At 40.0% G+C, this 16,838-nt stretch overlaps 1 protein-coding gene across 2 annotated transcripts in view; it reads right to left on the bottom strand.

Moving 5' to 3' along the window:
- KIF5C (kinesin family member 5C) overlaps positions 1-16,838 on the bottom strand; it is a 76,375-nt gene that overhangs the window by 33,831 nt on the left and 25,706 nt on the right. For both annotated transcript variants that reach the window (XM_028745619.2, XM_028745610.2), the window contains exons 3-7: positions 16,762-16,835; positions 8,878-8,982; positions 4,309-4,357; positions 1,984-2,039; positions 592-679 (exon numbers count right to left, since the gene is read on the bottom strand). In XM_028745619.2, the coding sequence (XP_028601452.2) occupies positions 592-679; positions 1,984-2,039; positions 4,309-4,357; positions 8,878-8,982; positions 16,762-16,835 (372 nt within the window). The remainder of the gene's footprint in view (positions 1-591; positions 680-1,983; positions 2,040-4,308; positions 4,358-8,877; positions 8,983-16,761; positions 16,836-16,838) is intronic.

The raw sequence follows: 16,838 nt of genomic DNA, 5'->3' as shown, positions 1-16,838 counted from the left end.
TTTTTTAAAAAACTCACAAAGTTTAATGGTGGCTAAATTTCACTCATTGTATTAGAGGCTTTATGACTATGCTAGACAACATAATGGTTGCTCTTTGCATTAAATCTGAGCAACATTGTTTGCCTTATAGTTCACAAAAACAACTGCCACATATTTGCAAACACTTGAGTTTGGCTAAATTTTACACAAGTTATAAATGTGAATACTCATGGTTGCTAAATAACACATAAAGTTACAGGATTTTTATTTTTTTTAAAAAAAAAAACACTATCATTTATCAACAACAAGGTAGGAATTCATTCGGTATATTGTAAATTTAAAGACCTAAAATATTATCTCTCGTGAAAATATCAATCATAATTTTCAAAATGCCTTTCAAGTTACAAAAATAGTAATATATTTTACCATTATGCATTAGGAACTCCAGCATAAGAAAGCTGAGTAAAATCAAAGAGACTAATCACATACTAATTGTACCTTTTTTGCATTATAGCAGGCAGTGAGGCAACAACATTGACCGGAACTTTAGCATGGTGTTGGTTGCAGTTAGTTAAAACCTAATTACAGGGTTAGCAGTAAATAAATGCTTACTTGTAACAGCTACATGGCGGTTTGTCTTCCCCTCATCAATTACATCCATAACTTCTTCAGGACTAGAGACAAACCTTTCTGTGCAGCCCTAGAAATTCAAATTCAGCACTTGTCAGATAAAGAGAATTCGGGAGAGGTAAGGAACTTGTACCAATAGTCAATATACTTGGCCCAAATCAAGGCCAAAATTCTGTCCTCAAATTTATGTTGGACACAACCATAGAAAACATACCAGATAACAACAGAAGAGCAGTTTCTACAGTGCAATTTAATACGCAGTTCCAGAAGGCTAACAGACCGAGTTCTGAATAATAAAGATTGAAAAAGACCTTTACTTCCCTGACACCTAGAACATGAACCTAAAAACACCATTCCCTTCTATGAATATTGAGAATAAAATACTTCCTTCTAGTGTCTTCCATTAATATTAAATATTAAATTCCATTAAATATTAATATTAATCAGAAAAGCATTGCTTGAATTTTTATGGTTAGAATTCTCGGTTGATGAGAAATTATTCCCTTCCATTCTCTAGTGTAAGAGAGGCTTACTGAAGTACTGTTAAAGATAACATTCAGAGCAGCACAAGGGAAAAAAATGTTTCTAAGTAATTGAACCTGAATATCCACTGTAACACAAAAAAACAGCAAATTATTTTGTGACAATTGCTTGGGGGATGTGTGTGTGTTTGTATGTGTATGAGAAAAGTTGTCAAAATTTACCTACACAAGGTCTTTTCTCAGGAAATAAAAAAATTCCACTGGGAACATAAATGATTGCAGTCTTTTTTATTTTACCATATTTTGAAGGGTTCATTTAGGTGGCTGGTATTTGAATGAGTCACATTCTGAATAGACCAATAGACTTATTAAGTAAGTCATGACTTAGCTGAATACCACCTAGAATTTCTTATCCATTGATTTTCTTTTTGGTAACATGTATGTTTTGTTGGCTCCAGTAGTTAAATAATGGTATGGCTGCTTTTATGGCCTCGATTCTATACATGGGGTTGTGCCCCAAGTTGCTGCTCCACTCACATCACTTTCACTTTCACTTCCATGACAGAACTCATCTCCGCCTAAGCTCACCCCATGCAGCCTCAGAATCTGCTCCAAAGGGTTGGGGAATTCTCTGGAGCAGATCTGGCAAGGGAGGGGTGCAGGAAGAGGAGAGAAAGCTGCTTGCACTGTATTGGAATCATCTATGTATTCTGTAATTTTTTTATTTGGTGCTATCCACAGTTTTTGTCAAGCTATCTTGATGGTATCTGAAGAAAGGCAGCATGCAAATTTTAAAAATAAAGCACATTCATGTGATCACACAAACCATTTTCAATCATTAGACCAGAACAATTTCTAAAGGTTTTTCTGTATCTAAAGGAATGTTTTTTACCTTGACATACGGAACTCTGTTCTTGTCTTCATGAACTGCAAGGTTTGTCTTTGAAACTAAAAGGGGGAAAAGTCATCAAGAATCACTGATGAAGAAAGTGCACAAATTTGATGAGCCACAAGAATAATCTGAATAAAACAAGCAGATCCTTCCATGGAGGAAAGCAGCAATTTAATCTACACAAAATTTAGCCACATGGTGTACTTAAGAGTATACAATGCAATTGCTTAGTTCTACATTAAACGACAAGACAGGAGATTCAACTAAACTCCTCAAAAAAGCAATGCTGACACGCATACTTTACTCTGACTTGCTCATGAAAAGCATACATCACAAAAAAGTTGGAAGCTTTGATGTATGTCTGCAGTGCAATTTCTCCCAAATGGTTTAACCAAGATAAAAACTACTTGGTCAATGCACAAAATCATCTTAAAAACTAGAAGTGACCAGATTCAGGACCAAAGTGATAATGGTGCCACTTCAGCCCAGTTCACAGGTCACATTTTCATTCCAGCAAACTACGTTGCCATCATCATATGCTTTGTAGAAGACTTCTCGTTTGTTCTATGGCCTTTTACATGTGTTTTGTGGAAGCGGGGTTGCTGGTTTGTTTTTGTTTTATTACGCATTTTGTGTTTTCATTCTGTATTTTTATGTTGGGGACCACCCACCCTGTAATCTTTGGATGAAGGGTGGTATACAAATTTTAATTAATAAATAAATTCTTAAACCAAAGCTCACCATGACTCTGAAACCAGGCAACAGTATATAATCATGGTTTGCAATCCTGGTTTGTAGAAAATGGTCAACTTGTATGTTCCCAGTTCAGGTGTTTCCATTGTTGTTTGTTGTTGTTGTTGTTGTTGTTGTTGTTGTTGTTGTTGTTGTTGTTGTTGTTGTTTTGTATTGCATTGTATTGTACTGTAGGTTTTCAGTTTTGTTTGTTACATATACATACTGTATTTGTTATTTTGTAAATTGCTTGGAGAATGTGAAATAAATAAAAGTGCCATGGCAAAGAAAGCTCATGACAGCATGAGCTTGCTGTTTGCTCCCAGTCCAACAAACTATAATTTTTTGGACCACATGCACTAGGCCTTACTGTACAAAGTACTTCAAACCAAAATATTAAGGATGCTTAAACTGTTTCATCTCTTTTATTTTTCAAAGCTCTCTGGCTTGTTAAATATACACAGGTATAACATGATTCTCAATTCATAAGATACCTTTTTTAAAAACGAAAACAAAACATTAAGAGCATTCCCAGCAAAAAAAAAGTATGAAAAATAGTGGGGAATTATTGCTTCAACCACTATTAAGACCAGGAAAAGGGAACCCAACAACCCTTGAAAGCCCAGGAAGTCTGGTGGGAAGGGGACATGGGTGCAAACTCTGCTCTCCGGTCTGAAATTGTAAGACAGTTTCCCACCTGTTATATGTCATCTGCCCCCGTTCTCTTCCTGTAAGTAGTGCTTTGTTTACAGAAGTCTAAATATTGGGCAATTGACTACAGTCTCTGGGCATTTCAAAAACTGGATATGGACAACCCAACCAGCCTTTGCTTCTGGATGTACTTCTGGAAGTACTTCTATAGTACAGTTTATCTTTTAATCAGGGATGCCTTAATGAACTTCATAAAGATGGCTAGCCTGCGGCCCTCCAGATGTTGTTTAACTAACTACAAGTCCTATCATTTCTGACGACTGCACCATGTTGGCTTAAGATGGTCCAACATTGCATCTGAAGAACTACAACTCCTATCAGTTCCAGCCAGAATGTCCAATGGCCAGGGCTAATATGGTGTAGTGGTTAAGAGCAGTGGACTTGTAATCTGGTGAACCGGGTTTGATTCCCTGCTTCTCCACATGCAGCTGCTGGGTGACCTTGGGCTAGTCACACTTCTCTGAAGTCTCTCAGCCTCACTCACCTCACAGTGTGTGTGTTGCGGGGGAGGAAGGGAAACGAGATTGTTAGCTGCTTTGAGACTCCTTAGGGTAGTGATAAAGCGGGATATCAAATCCAAACTCTTCTTCTCTTCTCTAATAGAACTTGTAGCCAGCAACCTTTGGCGCACCAAAAGTTTAGTTCCGCACCCTCCACTTTAAATGGGTGATATAGTCTATTAACCCAAATTTTATGGGAAAACAGTCTTATCAGGCCTTAATGTCTGCACTGTATGAATATTACTCCAGGAAATGCACACATCCAAATGTCCAGGGTTCAGTCCTTGACCTGAAAACCATTTTATTTTTAAAGATAAAATATACTCATTACGGTAATTACAGCTACAGTAAAAAAGAGAGAGAGAGATGCTGCTTTACTTACCATCCAGCAAATCCCTTATTTTGTCCAAGTAAATCTCAAAGTAGGAAACCTAAAGAAATGAAACACACTAATTTAACAAGTTTTCAAAAACCTCTATCAATTTGGGTTCTTGCAAAAAGGTCAAATTGAAGGAATGGGTTTCTTCCTTCAAACCCATTCCTTCAAAATCTGTTGCAAACAACCATTTTATGCTGTCTAGGCATACTACTTTTGTTGTGTATTCTCTGCCAGGGTTGGATTTACTTATTACATTTTTTTGTATTGTGTAAAAGCTGAAACAAGAATCAAAGAATATTTGCACAATCCACAGGCTAGCTAAACGGGGTGGGGGGGTGGGGTGTAAAAGGATTACTTGAAGAACTACTGAAACCACTTCTAATTATTTGGGGTGGGACAAGGAATTAAGAAAGTAAAATCCAAGGATACTGAGAGGATATATCAAAGAATAACAGACTCAGGAGATAAATAAATCCCAGTAATTTCAATGGAAATGAAAGGTATTTAGGATCACTAACGGTAGGGCGAAAGCACAGGTTAATTAAAACAGACTCCATGAGTGGCACATTATTAGAACAGAGTGTTTATACCTTAAAAGTGGACTGATGGGGTTAAAAAAAATATCTTCGTAGGGCTGAAAATTCACTTGATTCAGTTCTAAAAGAATTTCCTTCAGGCAATGCACGAAAAGGTGGCTTCCATACTAGCATAGTTATGGTATATAGTCCAGAAGAGCTATTGAACTTACTTGTAAAAATTCATCACACAGCACTCTAATTGCAGTGTCACAAAACTTGTAAACTAATATAGCCATTCCACTGCATGCCACAACACATTATCTCTAACTGGATCTTCTTATATGTCTCCTCATACATATTTCTTTCCCTTCTCATCTTTTTCTAATATGACAGAAACAATGGATAGCTGCTTTCTTGTAAGCAAGTGGCACTGATTGAGATGAATACACGATGTCTTAAGTTTAGACTCTTATGTTTTTGTTTCTGTCCATGAATGAGAAGCGTCTAAGACTGTACTGCAGTCTAGTTACGTTTTGTCTTACTTTCTCAGCTTGCTAAGGAACAAATACGTACAACTTCCCATTTGTTTCCCAAGCAACCATAACATGAATCAGTCACTTATGCTTATTAAACTAAATACAAACATGCTCCATCTTAATATTTGACTGGGTATTAAGCTACATCTGAGAGCTTTTGTTTGCTTGTTTCCATCATTAAATATTAAATATTTGATGCTGGACTCTCAGAACATGAGCTACTCAGGCAGAACACTTTTGCTATTGATGTAATGATGGCTTTAATTGACTAGTTCTCACTGCTCACTGAAGCCAGACTACAAAGTAGCCTTATTGCATTAAAAGGGGGAAAAAACATGCTTACCAATACTGACAAGCACCATAGTGACTAACTTCTAAGCTAACCCAGTTTTAATTGAGGAGAGGGGCTGAGGACTGGGTACATTTGAAGTGTTGACAAAATTTTTAATCACCCCTGGGGCAGCATGACCATTTTGCTTGCATTTCATTCATTTCTTTTTCTTTTTTCTGCCACCAGGAGTATAGCAGGAGTACAAAGGTGATAAATTACTGAAATCAAAGGTTCTCTCTCTCTCTCTCTCTCTCTCTCTCTCTCTCTCTCTCACACACACACACACACACACACACACACACACCACTATCGATATGAAAGCTGAGCATTTCTATATGAAGATGCTCCACTATCCTTATGAATTTTACAACTGTCTTCTAGATTTACATTGATTCAGATGTTTGTTGATATAAAACATAGCTTATTTCCCCTTCTTGGCAGCCCTGATAGCTTGACTTAGAGGGAACTCACTCTGCAGAATCTGAAATCAACAGGGATTTTTATTCGAGTAATTAAAGAAGGAAGTGGGACGCGGGTGGCGCTGTGGGTAAAAGCCTCAGCGCCTAGGGCTTGCCGATCGAAAGGTCGGCGGTTCGAATCCCCGCAGCGGGGTGCGCTCCCATTGTTCGGTCCCAGCACCTGCCAACCTAGCAGTTCGAAAGCACCCCCGGGTGCAAGTAGATAAATAGGGACCGCTTACTAGCAGGAAGGTAAACGGCGTTTCCGTGTGCGGCTCTGGCTTGCCAGAGCAGCGATGTCACGCTGGCCACGTGACCCGGAAGTGTCTCCGGACAGCACTGGCCTCCGGCCTCTTGAGTGAGATGGGCGCACAACCCTAGAGTCTGTCAAGACTGGCCCGTATGGGCAGGGGTACCTTTACCTTTTTAATTAAAGAAGGAAGGATGCTTTTTGAAGAAAGTACCACCTGACCTAAATCATCCTCACATAACTCTGAATAACGCTCCGTTTACATTCATACCAGAGCTACAAATCAAACTTTTCCCTTCAAAAAAAGATCACTATTCTTACAAAAATAACAGTAAGTGAAATACTTTGCTTATTTTGTTTCTCTTGAGAGGGTACTCAGGACATACTTCCACAAGGAAACAGTGGGAGAAAAGACACCCAAATATGGGGCATACTGAATGGTAGAGCTAAGCCTATAATCATCATTCTATTTACCTCCAATGTTCAACATGCGCTGAATTTTTAAAAAAAAATCCCCCCCCTCTCTCTGTTGTGTATGTGGAGTGCATTTTGCCCATTTCTCAGTTAAAAATAAGCATGTTTCTGCAAGACTCAACATTTTAATAGAAACATTCTAATGCTTGAGCAAGCTTTGACAGTAGCAATATTTTATCAGAAAGCCATGTAGCTGTTTGATGGAATTCCCCTCTCCATGTCCAGAATGCCTGCCATTTCCAAACGGCACCTCTCTTGCTTAATCAGCTTGCACAGTTTGTTCAATGCCATTCAAATACATTTGCTGTCACAGCAGTACAAAACAGTAGTTGAGTAGGCTAATTTTAAGTATTCATCTTCTCCTTTTTTTGTGCACTCATGAAGGGAAGAAAAACTATTTCCTTAGATGTCCAACGTTAGACAATGACTGAAGAGATCTTATATTCAAATTTTGCAGGGGTTTTTTTTAAATTCCAAAAGAGATCTAAACTCTAGTCAATCACCTCAATCCAAGAAGGACTATCCACATAAACAAGTAAAGCTCTGTGTTATTAGAGAAGAATGTGACCAATGTGGTGATTTAAAACGACAACACAACACTATATGCAGCACCTGGGGAGTGACGGTGCCAACTATTGAGTGGTAGGTGCATGCAAGATCTTTGCAAGCAGCAGTGATGTGCATCACCTGCATCTGCAAGAATCTATAGCTTGGAACAGATGGAGTCTGGTATGCTAGCAAGCTGGGTGTTGTTAGCATTAATCAGGGTTTGCAAACCAACTTCCAGCCCTGGTTGAAAAGCAAACTTTGTTTAGCATTAACTATAGTAAACATGAACATAATGTTGCAGTTAATGAGGAAAGGGCGAGGGCAGAGAGCACACACCAAATCTCCTAACCATCTCCTTAAAAGAAGGTTGACACTGCCAGCTTTGTCAAATGGAATGGGAGAGGAAAAATATGCCCCTGGGTATGTGAGTTTAACCAACACCCAAATTGTGTGCACCAAGATTGATGTATCAGGCAAATCACCCATTGGGGGTGTGATAATTAAATCAAGGTATCCAGTCCCCACCACCATCACCCCCCAAAAAGCAAAGCTTGACAGCACCTACAGTGGGTGCAAATATATAGATCTTTTCAAATGCAGCACCATACACAGTCACTACGGCATGCAAGGATCTGTGAATCATTTCTAATCTGTCAGTCAGTAACAAGGACACTTAATTTTCCAGGAAAGCAACAAAAATAGTGGGAGCTTCTTAAGAAATGCTAGTCTACAAGTAGCATTTTTAATCCCTTTAAATGCTTACAACTATATAATATTTCAGTTGGGTGCCACATCTGATTAACTCAAAACTTTGCCAATCGAAGAAAAAGCTATCAGCCTGGTACACAACTAATCCCGCCATAAGTGCAATATTTGGCTGAATAGCTCACTCCAGGATTATCCAGGAGCCACTTAAAGCTTTTAAATACAGCCGGTGTTAAGATGTGCTAAGCTCTTAAATCTTGATCATATCATTAAGAGTGACATGTAACAACTTTCTTTCCACAGCAAAATGCAGACTGAATCCAGCACAAAATAGGATTGTGTCTGGTCACTGTGCCTCAAAGGGATGTGTTTTATAGGATTTTACAACCTTTTTTTCCCTTCCTATGCAACCCTATATGTACTTTTAGCTCACTACTTGGTTCACATTTCTCCAAATCACATTTGATTCAGTTATTTGCTCCCACTCTCAATTCACACAAAAAAGAAATGCAGGCACATAAGAGCTCATAAAGACCTGTATGTAGAAATAGAAGTTATTTCATAAACAAGAAAGGATACTTTTATCCAAGATACTGAAATCTTGACAAGTAACATTTGTGAAAGTGAAATATTGCAGATCCAAATTTATTCTGAGGTTTTCATTTAAGGGGAAAGTGCAACCTTTGAGGTTTGGCACCTTGCTCAGCTTCTTTTTATCTGACCATTGCATAACATGTCATTTTGCATTTACCTTTATGTGAAATTCTAGGTTTTCATCCATGGAATAGATGTGATCGAAGATGTCATGTGCAATTCTTGGAATTATTCCCATTAGCTGTGGGTCATGTAGCTTCCCCTGAAGACACAAAAGGTAAGAAGTAAATTGCAGAAGACTGTTCACCATGTGCATACATGTGGCGAATCTTCACAAAAATGCACGTTCACGTAACAAACATAAGCTGACTGCTTTCCAGTAATTTTCTAGATACATACACAATTGCAAGTATTAATAATTCATATAGTGCTCCTTTTCAATTTGTCAGGTTCACAAACTTTACTATGTTTTTCTCTCCGCAACAGTCCTGCAAGATGGGATACCAATATGTACCTGCTATGTGGCAAATGCTGTAAATAATAGTATTTTTTTAAAAAAATTGCCTATTTTACACACTATGGTTATGGCCCCACCATGTCTTATTCCCCATAGTGGATGGTAGAGGGTGGGACATGGACTCAGATCTGACTCCAACTCTCAGCTTACTTCTGCCCCCACAATGTACTGTTTGTCAATAGTGCAGCAGGGTAGTTAAGAGACTGAGATATAAATCGGGCAGATCACCTTTGCCATGAACTCACTAGGTGGCCTTAGCCAAGCCACAATCTTTCTGTCTCAGGGACACACCCCTGGAATATACAGATAATACATTGGGCCCTGTAAGGTAGGCCAGAGCAGGATAGTCCATGTAACATGCTTTCAACACTCAAAAGCAATATACAAATGCTTGTATTGGTTATGTATTATTACTACAACCATGATTTATCATACTGTTAATTATTATTAGCTTCCCCCCGCTTTATCCTTCTATCCCTAGAACTTGCCCAAACCACAACCATTTTTAGAGAAGTTGCTGAATGTACATCTCTTTACCCAGTTCCCTGCTGACCCCTTTTCTCGTCCTCTCCTCTTCTTCTACTGTGCAGGCCTGCAGAAAAGACTATTTCTACTTATATCCTTGCAAAGTGCTTAGCAAGCAGGGCTATAAGCACTTGTCATCATGTGACTATACAGCATAGCCCCAACTCTACACCTCAACATCCTCTGTAATGCTGTACTAAATTAGGTACGTAAGAAGCTGCCTTTTGCCAAATCAGGCTGCATGTCCATCTAGCTCAGTATTATCTCCTCGACTGGCAATGGCTCTCTAGAGTCTCATGAAGTGGACTTCCACATCACCTCCTACCTGATCATTTTTACTTTTCTATTTTTTTTTTAACAGGAGATGCCTGAGACTTGACTCTTGGATGGTCACTTACTTCCACGTTCAAAGTATACACTTTATCACTAAGGTATGCTCATTCCTCAATTTATTTGTCCTTCTTGGGACTCTCTATAGAAAGAAATGGCTCTTTATGGCCATTTAACATCAAAACAAATCTCTTTTGGGGAATGCAGAGCAAATGTCTCCAGAACACAGTTTCTAATAATTGGAAGGCAGTTTCCAGCTTACGCACCAGCGACTGAGCCACCACATAGATGGGAATTATTGCAAGATGGAAGAGGGGGAGATGAGCCTGTAATAAGTCTGCAGATTGTTCTGCTGGGCCTAATGCCAACAAATGCTGCTTTGCCAGCACTGCTGGTAGCTTGCAGAGTCAGCTTCCTTTGCTTTATTCGGGAGCTCTGAAGATGAAAGAGAAGAACATTTTTCCTGACTGCATGTCATCTTTCACTTTTCCTCTGGAAACAAAAATTAGTCAGCGCCACAATAACGAACCAGCATCCCCCTTCACTTTCCTTTTTGTTAGGTGCAACATAATGCAAGTGGACTTGTGGTCCATCTGTTTAATTATGAATATGAAACAGTCAACTTGCCCTTTCAATCAACACCTTGTGACTGAGGTCACCCTGCCTGAAATGTAAAGCTATCACTCTGAAAACATTACCCAGGGATGTTGATGTGAAGGGTTGCAATGGTTCTGAAGAACAGCAAAGGGTTTCATAACAAAGGTCTTGCGGTGCATGTGCTCTTAAAGAAGGCAAGGTTTTATGAACCTCAGGACACTCCTGAAAGGATCATAGAACCATATAATTATAGAGCTGGAAGGGACCCCACAGTTTATGTGGTCCAACCCCCTGCAATGCAGGAATCTTAGCTAAAGCATCCATGACAGATGACCATCCAACCTCTGCTTAAAAAGCTCCACAGAAGAGAAGTCCACAACCTCCCGAGGGAGACCAATTCACAGTTTCACAGCACATATGAACTGAAAAGCCAGAATACATGAAGCCTGCTTCCACACTGCCAGGGACGTATCAGTCTATTGTGTGTAATCCTGCACACACATGTGAACGAAGGCAAGTCAGACCAAAACATACCACACATAAACAGAATGCGAGAGAAGGGGAGCAAACCAGACTTCTCTTGTTCCATGCATGCATCAGGAGTCTATCAGCTGAAACAATTTTGATCCTGCTTGTAATAAGTAAGGGCTAAGCATGAAATTGAATATTTTCAGTCAAGGATGCGACATGTGAAGCAGGAGAGCATAGTAGTCCTGTTTCTGCTATTGACAACGTGGATATCAAGAGAGCAAGCAGGGAGTCAATCCAAGGCACTGCTTTGGGTAGGGAAAGGAGAAGAGTGTGACTGAATTCTTAGGGCTTGTGCCATTATTTTCTGACCGTACAGCACCATACTGGCGAGGATCAAAAGTACTGGGAAAGTAGAATTAAGAGGAAAATGAGGGAGGATACCACTTCTCTACCCACTGGAAGCCCAGCATTCAATCTAGAATGGCCTGCTGCTATGTCTGGATTTTTGCAAAGCTGGGGAACCTTTGGCCCATCCCTCATAATTATTCCATGATGGATGGGACTGTTGGAAGTTGCAGTCTAAAGGCTCCCCAGGCCTATATTACAGTGAAGGGCCCTTTAATCTTTTTTTTTTAATGAAGGGTGGTCTATAAATAATTTTAATCAATGTAAATAATATAATATCTTTACAGCCCATCTATTTTTTGCCTCACTGTGCCACTTCACAAACAAGGAAACTGGCAAATCCAGTCAGTTTTCATCACAATTCTCAGCTGCATCTCCCTTTGGGCATAATGTGCTGTACTACACTACAACAGAGCTGGTGGAATGGCAGCCAGTTTAAACATTTAAGCCAGTCAGAAGGAAATTAAAAATGAAAAGCCAGCAGACTATATATAGCTGCCTGACTCAAGGGTTCTCTTCAAAGTTTTCCATCCTCCAATTACCAGTGCTATTCAGGAGGCAGAAATGAGAAAGAAAGCTGTGAGAAGGATGATATTCAGAAGGCATCCCTAACAAAGAACCACTTGGCTATACTTGGATCACATATTATGCCACAATAATGGCAAAAATTAATTGATCTTTGCAAATATCTGACAGATGACTGGCTACTGACTATATACATTCAGAAATACTTTGAAGGTCCAAGATTTAGAAGATGACGTATCCTGCATATGTACTTCACTGAAACATGTTACATTGACATTTCAAAGTCTTCATGTTTGACCCATGTCACATTCATATATATAATGCAATAAAATTATGTATTCTTCTTTTACCAAATCCTGAACTTCTGCAGAGCACATTCTGTCTACAGTCTTGCTCCCAACTTCAGCACCTGAATACTTAGAATAGATTGAGTGGGTGAAGAATTGTGCCCACTAAAACTTCCCAACTTCATACATTCAAGCAAGAGATGAGAAAGATGCATCAAGAGGAACACTGTGATTAAATGGACAAGCCTATCTCATCCTTCTCAATCCTGTATTTTGGACTGCACCTCCCATCATCCCCAGTGAGTATGGCCAATGGTAAAAAATAATAAGAGTTGTAGTCAAAAATATCTGGAGGCCACTAAATTGTGGAAGGGTTGTCTATACATATACAACTTGCAGTTCCCAAGGGCCATGAGAAAAGGGATTTGGGGACAAAAGGAAGAAGTTTACTGCGGATTATGAAAAGAGTGGCAAACTGTAAAAAGATTCTTGTCTTTTAGCATTCAAAGTATTTTCAAACCTGGAAAATCTGAAGCATTTAAGATGTTTACTTCCAGGAATGAATGACCCCTCCTCTCTACATCAACTCCCCTCCCCCAATAAAGACGTATTCTTAATAGTATTATAAGAGGGCTTAAAAGGAGGATTAAAAAAAAAACTTAGTAAAGGCCTGGAGCTGCATTTAAAGCATCATAAAAAGCATGATTTAACAATGGGTAGCAAACATTCCCGTCTTTTCCTACAATAATCTGAGCCTGTAACTCTGAATGCAAATTGGCTTTCAAATATATATTTTCCATCCACCAGCTCAAGCACCACAGACATTTTGATTTAATTAAATTCTAAGCTGGTGGATTACTCTGTCATTCCACCATCTGCACACAACAAGTGAGTGATTCCCCTTGCCTGCTCCACCCCCGAACCTGTTCTCTAAAAAGGCGGCAAAGACTTAGCTAAAGCAGAGGTGGCATATTATTCCATCATTAAACTTAAAAGGGGGAGGAGGTAGGAGCTGGTTATTTTATAAGAAGCAAAAAGCTAATTTTCACTTCCCTTCTTATGACAGACTACACAGTCATTTGGATTCTCACCGCATCCAACCTCCAGTGGCTCAAGGCATTCCACACAATTATTACTATTTCATCTAAAAATTAAAACACCAAATACACACAGTCAGCCATATCACATCTAAAAAGAGGAGCCTTGAAGCACTTGCAGAAAGTGTTCCATTTCTGCTGAAATGGAAGTCCTATGGGAAAGAATTCCATATTGGCAGAGCAGCTACCAAGATGGCCTCTCTACACACCCATAGACCAAGATGTTCTTGGCGAATCAGACAATGTGATAAGCTCAAATTAAGTGGCATTTTAGGTAAGTAAACACACATTAATATTCAAACTTGTAAAAATACCATGTGTGCTTGTGGCCTCCACCTTACGTGCTACAACATGTAAGAATGCCAATCACAGGTTTTGGAAGGTATTAATTTAACACTGACCTACAAGAGATTTACACAGAGCAGGGAACCAGCAATTTGATTAGAGCTTCCTGCTGTGTGTCTGCATCTTTCAAACCACACGAATGTTTCACATAATGTGTGGAGCAGTCCTTTAACCACCTAGGAATGGAGAACATGTGGCCCTTAGCCTTATTTAATGCAGCTGGGGAGAGGGAAGCTCCTCGGGGGGGGGGGGGCACCAATGGAACAATGGAAGGAAGCAGGAAAATGTTTTTTTGAAACACTACACTACTTTACTGCATAAGAAATGGTCATCATGTCCTTGGCTAACAAGAATCAGCAGCAGCAGCTCAGAGCTTTCTATAGGACTCCTGAGGGTTATAAACCACCTAGAAAATCAGCACAGCAGGAAGCCAGTCAGTCGTTTTTGACAGATGTGCATTTGGAAGGAAAATAGGCAACTGTGTGACAGATAAGGCTGCTTCTAGACCAGGCAAATGTGCCACCAAGACCACATTCAAGTATGTTAAATAATGCACATTTAATGCACACTAAAAGCTGAACTGTGCATTATTAAATACTGGTAGAGTTGTTTTGCAGTCTACTGCTAGCATGTCCTCCCTGCAACATGTTATTCTCTTCTTTAGTTTGAGCTGCACATTCATTTACAAAGAAAGCAGGGGAGCTTATCTGCCACTGCCAGGGGCTCACATCCATGGTGACTAGAATGGAGGATAAGCTTGCAGTACCTCTACGACAAGTGCAACAAAATATTCGTTTTGTTAAAGCCAATAGGCAAACTAAAATGTGTGGCATCAGGCTGATTGCAATGCTCTATCTCAGAAGTGTTGTGGACTGGAGAGGAGTTCAGGCACTGGGTTTGGGGGGCAGCAGATGGACTGTAGAGGAGGAGGGGAGGCATTCAGTTGGAAGCCTGCAGTTTTCTGGGTACAAGTCAGAAAAATATGTGTGTAATTGCTGCCTAAGCTTCTGCCAGTTGTTTGTTTCCCACCCTTCCCAGGGAGGGTTATAACAATAAAAACAACATTATTTTTTGGGGGGGAAACAACCCACAACCATAAAACAAGGGGGGTCCCAAAAACATACACCTCACGTGTCAAAAACTGGGATAAAGAGGCTCATCCTCATCATTCTCTAAAAGCTGTACATTGAAGGGGCCAGATGCACTTTGGTGGCAAGGAAGTTTCATAGCTTAGGGGCCAACAACACAGAATGCCTTTTCCTGGGCTATCACCCCACAAGCCTCTGAGGAACTACCAAAAGGGCGTTCTCTGTCAATCTCAGCACCTGATAGGGTTTGTATGGAAGGAAGCAATCTTTCAGGTATCTGGGACCTTAGTCATTCAAGGCTTTAAACATGAATACGAGCACCTTGAATTGGGCCCAGAAATGAACTGGCAAAGTGTAAATTGTATCTGGCTACCAATGGTATAGGGACGTGGGTGGCGTTGTGGGTTAAACCACAGAGCCTAGGACTTGCTGATCAGAAGGTCGGCGGTTCGAATCCCTGCAACGGGGTGAGCTCCCGTTGCTCGGTCCCTGCTCCTGCCAACCTAGCAGTTCGAAAGCATGTCAAAGTGCAAGCAGATTAAAAGGAACCGCTCCGGTGGGAAGGTAAACGGCGTTTCCGTGTGTGGTTCGCCAGAAACGGCTTAGTCTGCTGGCCACATGACCTGGAAGCTGTACGCCGGCTCCCTCGGCCAATAAAGCGAGATGAGCTCTGCAACCCCAGAGTCGGCCAAGACTGGACCTAATGGTCAGGGGTCCCTTTACCCTTTACCAATGGTATGGCTCAGTATAAGGAATTTTCCTATGCTCCTGTATGTCACTAGAGGTTGCTACATACTACTCCTCTCCTATAAAGGTATAAAAAGGATTCACTCTGTTCTACAGAGGCAATCTAAGAAATTGGCTGCCAGTAGAAACTATTGTTGGCTAACAAGCCCAGTTACAGCTTGCGGATCCTTGGCTGTTATCAATTTTCTAACTGAGGAAACCCTAATAAGAATAGAAGGAAACCCAGAATACAGTTACAAAACTCTGATTATGTTATCAGATTTGACTGAAGAATGTGCTATCATTTAGGAGAAGAGTAAAGTTACCTTCTGATAAGCCAACCTTGCAATGCCCTTGCCATGCATGATCAAATTCTACCCAGTATATATGTAGCATGGCCTCAGCTGGAGAAGAAGCCCCATTTATTTAGTGTAGGATGCTTTTAACCTACAGAACATTTTCCTATTCTGTGTGGGCTTAAGACAGAGAGAGAGATTCTAGCTTTCTAAATGTAAATGGTTGACTAAAAGCAGAGAGTCAAATATATGCCAAGAAACAACCACACATATTTATGCCCAGACTAGAACATTTGAGTTGGGTAAATTTCAAAATGGAAGTGTGCATACATACACATGCAATATATTATATTATACATACAACACAGTTGTTTGCTTGTTGTTGTTTTTTTAAAAAAATCTTACCATGAAAATTTACCCTTCTAAAAATGCAGTTTAATTTTAGTGGGGTCTACCGGTTGTATCCTTCAAATTGTGGAAAGCTTTATACTCTAGCAAAGCGTTACATGCACAGAAGGTAGGAGAGAGAGGTTTTTGCAAAATGCCCGTGTTCCCCTACAGCCCTCTGCAGTACCACCTGCATGTTCCTGGGAGTTCACCAACTCTCTGAAGCAGATTAGAGGAAGGTGTTATAGAGTAACAGAGAGAAAATCCACAGATACCACTTCTCCCCTTCCATTCATGGGAGCCTCTGCAGGATCAAAGACGGACATAATTTGACACAACCCCTCTTTCTCTATTAGTAGCAAAATCCACTTCAGTGATTTCAAGCTGTTGTTCCTGTCTAATAAGCATATTGTCAATAAATCTATATTTCAAAAATCACTCTTACCTCCATGGTATGTGTTTTTCCTGAAGATGTTTGACCATAAGCAAAAATTGTACCATTGTATCCCTCAAGAACATCTG

Source organism: Podarcis muralis, chromosome 1 (assembly GCF_964188315.1).
Source record: "Podarcis muralis chromosome 1, rPodMur119.hap1.1, whole genome shotgun sequence".
Classification (NCBI taxonomy): domain Eukaryota; kingdom Metazoa; phylum Chordata; class Lepidosauria; order Squamata; family Lacertidae; genus Podarcis; species Podarcis muralis.
The sequence above is the reverse complement of the archived record's forward strand: the minus strand, read 5'-3'. Positions and strand labels throughout refer to the sequence as shown.